The sequence below is a fragment of the Rhyacophila brunnea genome, unplaced genomic scaffold, assembly GCF_057557595.1.
Source record: "Rhyacophila brunnea isolate RB1 unplaced genomic scaffold, BYU_Rbru_1.0 scaffold_4, whole genome shotgun sequence".
NCBI lineage: Eukaryota > Metazoa > Arthropoda > Insecta > Trichoptera > Rhyacophilidae > Rhyacophila > Rhyacophila brunnea.
The window spans coordinates 52,845,469-52,851,468 of record NW_028233068.1 but is presented as its reverse complement, the minus strand read 5'-3'; the positions used below and the strand labels follow the sequence as shown (position 1 = coordinate 52,851,468).

At 31.5% G+C, this 6,000-nt stretch overlaps 1 protein-coding gene across 1 annotated transcript in view; it reads right to left on the bottom strand.

Moving 5' to 3' along the window:
* Nucleotides 1–530: 530 nt before the first annotated feature.
* The window catches only part of LOC147067506 (zinc finger protein castor homolog 1-like), a 272,254-nt gene continuing 266,784 nt past the window's right edge, over nt 531–6,000 (bottom strand). The window contains exons 25-31 of the mRNA XM_085953709.1: nt 5,546–5,709; nt 5,199–5,339; nt 4,562–4,678; nt 4,096–4,191; nt 3,855–3,943; nt 2,784–2,933; nt 531–2,182 (exon numbers count right to left, since the gene is read on the bottom strand). Coding sequence (XP_085809835.1) covers nt 1,977–2,182; nt 2,784–2,933; nt 3,855–3,943; nt 4,096–4,191; nt 4,562–4,678; nt 5,199–5,339; nt 5,546–5,709 — 963 coding nt within the window. The 3' untranslated portion in view covers nt 531–1,976. The remainder of the gene's footprint in view (nt 2,183–2,783; nt 2,934–3,854; nt 3,944–4,095; nt 4,192–4,561; nt 4,679–5,198; nt 5,340–5,545; nt 5,710–6,000) is intronic.

Below are 6,000 nucleotides of genomic sequence, written 5' to 3'. Positions count from 1 at the left end.
AAAATTCTTGGCACATCAGGAATGGAAGAGGTAAATTTATAAGGTAGGTTTGTCAATATTCAAGAAATAAATAACTTACATATTACAAGTTTTTCTTAAAACTAAATAAAATGATTACAATATTGTTACGTATTAATTAGTAATTGTATTTAATTAATATACTATATAAAAGTAATACTTGGGTAAATTAATTGCATGGCACAATGATTTGACGATGAGTTATTATTTGTCTATTGAGTAACTTTCTAAATTAAAAAATGCTATATTTACGACAAAAGTTATATTGAAAATTGCCATAGATAATAAAAAGAATCCTCAGACAGTATGTACCCATTTGTTTTTTAAATTTATTGATAAGAGTGTGTTGAATTTGTATGACAATCAGTAATTGAATAATATAACCATATTTCATAATATAAAAATCAATAAAGCTCATTTTGTTATTAATATCTTACATTGAAACCAAAACACCATTTTTTTATTATTGATATGTCATATTATTTAATTAATTTTTTAATGTACATTCTTCCAAATTATTATTTTAAAATTTTCTGAACAATTTCTTTACTTCATTTCGTTTACCCAAATGAAATATTACATAAAGGAAAAATTATAATTTTAACAGGCATAATTCGAAATTTGGTGTACACAATTCGAATTTAACTACATAGGTAGGAAGGTATACCATATACTTATACAGTCTGTGTTTAAGTCATTAGTATAAGAATAAATATTTTAAGGTATGTGTAATATTTAATATTGATGATTTTAAAATTATGAAAACATCCACATTAGTGTTTATTTTGGGCAGTTCATTAATATCTATGGCATCATTCTACCGTTTTTGATTAACATTAAAATATACAGTACTAGGGTGGATTAAAATACTAACATAAAAACTCTATACAAAAATCACACAACTTTATTTGACAAAATGTACTGGGTACTTTATCCCAGGAGAATTCTAATTGGATCAATTAATAAAGTTGACAAATCAATTGATACCATTCATACCTAAAAAATAATAGAAAATACTCAGTACCAACTTACATAAACGGAACTATCTAATATGATTAGTCTGAAATTAGCAATGTATACATCAAATATTATGTAACCGAACCTAAATTGGCATGTACGTAAAACAATGTCAGTTAATTCAATTAAAGGTTAGGTTGCATATCGATTATGGGCATCAAATGTGAGATAGTTCCGCAAATATGTAATTAGGAAACACTTAATAAGTCATTTTGAATTAAACATTACAAAATGGCCACCTTGACGGTATACGATTTGTAAACAACTATGGGAAACATAGTAATTCATAATAATAGCCGAAGCATTTTAAATTCAGATACATAATACTTCTTCAATCACATCATTACATTATTTAAATAATTTTGTGTGAAATGTTTGTTTTAAATACAAAGAATTTTACAACTTAATATTTTATACTTGAAGGTATATTATACAATAAAAAATACCTAATATAAATATCTCCATTGGCACATATATCAAATGTCTGGTTGATTTATAATCACACAGAATTAAAAATAAATTCGCTATACCATTTTCCTTAATCACCCTTTGGCAAAATTACAAAAAAATTAGCATCTAAAACTTTTTTCTTTTCATTGTCATGTCTTGATTTAGTTTACAATCAAACTTCTTCGAATGGATAGTATTAACACAAAGTGAGCAAACGTCATCGAAAATGTATTTTAATTTTATTTTTAAATCATCATGATCCATATGAAATAGATGAAAATTTTATTATACAAGATGACAAAATTGGCATTATACTCGCTTTTGCAAATAATCCTAATTTCTTGGCGTGTTCTATCATATCACATATAAGAAATTCAAATCACTGTCGTTTTTATATATTATAAAATTCACCTGCATATTTATAATAATAATTATTGTCTTCATTAGGAAAAATATCCATCATTGATTGTACCTATCTGTCACTCCAGGTTTTACCTGGTGGTATTACAGTTTTCTGTTTTAACAGTGAACGATGCTAGAGACGTTCCACTGGTTCCCGCGCCGCCTTGAGCGTTTTCTTGATGTCTGTATTTGTGAGAGGTCATTTGAGATAAGCCGAGAACTGCAAAGCCGCACTGGAGACAATGGTAATGGGTTTGTTTCTTACAATGAAGACACTGGGGATCGAATCCGCAACCTGGAACAATTTAAATAATTGTAAATAATATGATATGTGAACAAGTCAAAAAAACTACAGTGGTGGAATATAGTGTGGAAATATAAAAAGACAAAAACAAATGAATGGCGATCCAATGAACGAATGACACAAGAATCCCTAACATAGAGGACTGTAATAAAGCAGGGAGGGAATAGGTATTGAGGGATAATATAGCACATAATTACCAAGCTACCTTGACAAAAATCTCAAATGGTAATGAGCTGGACATTACCAGATGAGCAGCTAGTCGACAGTTTCCAAGAGATAGAAACAGTATGTACTATGACCATATTTTTGTCATGATTTTTGACTTGTTACCATTTTCTGAAGAAGTTTGCTTGAAATGCTCTTGTGGAAATAACCATGCAACATCAACATAATAAACATGAAGCTGTTGTTAGCGCACCAACCCATTTAAACAATAATTAATTGTAAAATAATAATTATGATAAATATTTTATGAGGTTGTCAATTTTTTGTGAAAAAAAATAAAATCATTGTATGTATATGAAAAAATGTTGAATACAGTCATAAATAATGTGTTGTTGTAAATAATGAAAAGTTTGTTATACCTACTCACTTTTATTGTTGGAAAACTTTTCAAAGCCGGCAGCTTGTATGGAGTCCATCTTTTGGTGCTGTCGTCTGTGCGCCACCACTTTGTTGGTGTCCGTGCATACAAAGTCACACTTCAGGCAGTGGAAGTGAGACGCCTTATTCTGGGTAGCGCCTAAACCACAAAAAGATACATGACATTAATTGATATTCAAACAGTAACACTTTAGAAATAAAATCACAAGGTTAATTTTCATTGCATACGAGACTCTAAACAATTTCAATTCAGTTTCAATTAAATTAAGATTGTAATTCAACTTCAGTTCAATTTCAATTCAACTTCGCTTCAAATCAATTCAATTTCCAATAAAATTCAGTTCAATACAATTTTTAATTCTTATTATTTTTCCTTGGATTCAGAAAACTACTTTAGTCATATTCTAATCAAACAATAAAAAATGTCAGCAGGCAATTGGTGTATGAAAAAAATATATACATTTATCAACCTGGGATAAATCAGAAGTTATATGTGGTGTACAGGGGACTCAATGGAAAAATGATTAGGATGACTTTACGAATACACAATATATCCTTCTCATATCCTATAATACTTTTCCGCTGCCTGCATCAATTCTTTTACCCCATTCACACATGAATGGATTTACTGGTGACAGTAAGTATTATCGCGGCCATACCAAGAAAATGTATGGGTAAACAAGTACTATCCTGCAGTTGCAAGCTTGCATGCATGAATCAAAAAAGTTTGGAAGCTTCTGAATTTTCATGCGACAGTAAGGATTTTTTCGATCTATCGAGTAGAACGACGAACCTGCCGGCAAAAAAACCAACTATACTCAAGTTGAGGTTAACCGATTTTCACTACCTGCCAAATAGTACTATAAAATGACAACATCGCGTCTCGCTTACTCATGAAGAATGAGATTGGAGAGACAGTCAGCACTTTTACGCATAGACAGTTATTTTCACGATAGTTTAAAATACGCACTATTGTAGCCAGTAAATCCATGCATATGTACAGGCGCTATTATACTATGTTAGGCGATGAGCGAGCTCATGTAATGTAAACATTTCTTACCGAAATTAGTAGCATGGGCACAGTCTTGTCGGCCGCAAAAAACGTTTGCCCGATATTGTTGAAAATCTCCTCCCATCAATGTGTCCAACCTATAAATAAAAAAAAAACATTCAGTCATTCCACATCTGTTTATTTATTGTGAGACTAGTGTACTTTAACTTTCCTATATTATATTTTACATAATACTTTTATACTATCATTATAATATTACAAAAACTAGGTAAAAAAATAGATGCATTACCTTTCGTGCCTGGCAGTATGTTGAACAAATCTAGTCTTATCACAGAATGAGTATCCACAATCTCGCCGGGTACAGTGGAAATGAGTCTGATGTTCCCTGTGAACAATAATAAAAAATAATTAAAGCCAGAAATTTATTATTTTCTTAACCGCACACTACACAACCTCATTTTAGTTTGAATTAAGAATAGTACGATTTGTATTTTATTTATAGAAACAATTGACAATTTTTAAGCAAAGATCACAAAGATTATTTTGATCATCTGTCAAACTGACATAATTTAGAAAGCCAATTTGCTTTATGTAAATAATTTTGTAACTTCTGTTTGAGTATGAGTTTTGAGATTGAATATTGATGAATTATGTATAAAGCTGGGAAAAATAGCAGCGCAGATCAATCCTGGATGATTATAGCAACGGTTCATTATTCCACTTCCATTTTTTATATATTAAATTCGCATTCTTACCTATATCCGCAGTGTTGGTATTTGCAATCCTCGTTGAAACGGAATCTGAGATAGCCTTCAGGAATAGGTTCATCTTTCAGCATGCGCATACTTGGAATGCCTCGTGCCGTATGACTTCTGACAAGAAAAAAATTGTAATTAAATAAAAATCTATTTTTTACCTTGTCCAATCCTAGTTGTATTGACAGATTTTTGTTTTTATAAGAAATCGTTGTTAGCCACTTGCTCAACCTATTAGGTTCATACTCTGGTCCAAACACATATTTAAAAACAACATATGAATTTTGGCAGACCTGAGTTTTGAACCCAGGACCTATGGCATAATAAGGCGACGCGGTAACCGCTAGGCCATCGTGGGTGTGCACGGAAAAAGTGATAAAACATGAATTCCATGCATGTAAAATTGAAGTTCCATTATAATTTCTTTCCCTTCCACTCTCAAATCAAGAAATGAACCAAACAATGTAACGAACAATAAGCATCAAGATGTGATTAGTGTTTTTTATGTTAGCTAAAATGCAAATGTCATATTTCACGATGAATATTATTAGTTGATAATTATCTAGAAAATCCGTTTTCCAAATGGGAGAAATGGGGATAGTAAAATACTTAGTAAAAAATATTTGGTTATGTTCACCTTTTATTTGCCAAGTCTCCGTCCTTTTCAGTCTTGACTATGGAAGATGATGGCATTCCGGGTGGGGAGGAAAGCAGACCGGATTGCTCCATCAGAAGTTCTGGTGGATACATCATACCGGGATATAGAGGGAATGAAGACCTGGAAAAAACATTTCTCTATTATAAAATGTTCGATGTCATTTCCGACTTTAGACATTATTGACCATAGACATCAGTTTTTTCAGCATTTCAGGTCAGAACCGATTTCTGAGCTGGATCGAAAATACAAAGCCTTTGAGGTGAAGATAAGACAAGGGTTGTTTTTTTTATATCTATGCACAGGGTCATTTTATGAATCTTACAAACCTGTTACTAAGGTACGCCATTTGCACCAGCTGTGACGGTGAGAGTACTGGTCCTCCAAATTGTTGATACTTGAGATGGTCTTGTAAGCCTTGGGGAGGTTTGCCGGTAGTCGCTTGAGCCAGATACTGCTGCAATAACAGGCTATGAACAGCTTGACCCGGCGCCTGTTGAAGTAATAGAAATTTTTGAATTACATTTACGTTATGTTCGAGGAACACCACCATCATAAACTAGAGTAATTCTCTAAAAAAAAATACTTACTGACTTTGTACCTATCATACTATTATTACATACTATTATTATTATACATACATTACTAGAAACCTGAAATTCTTAATACCAAGAAGCTGAAACTCCATAGACAAACAATAACTGAAGAATCGTGAACAATCTCGAATCAAGTTTCATGGTTCTTGTTAATTCATACCATATAGTAAAAAAACAAAAAAAATACT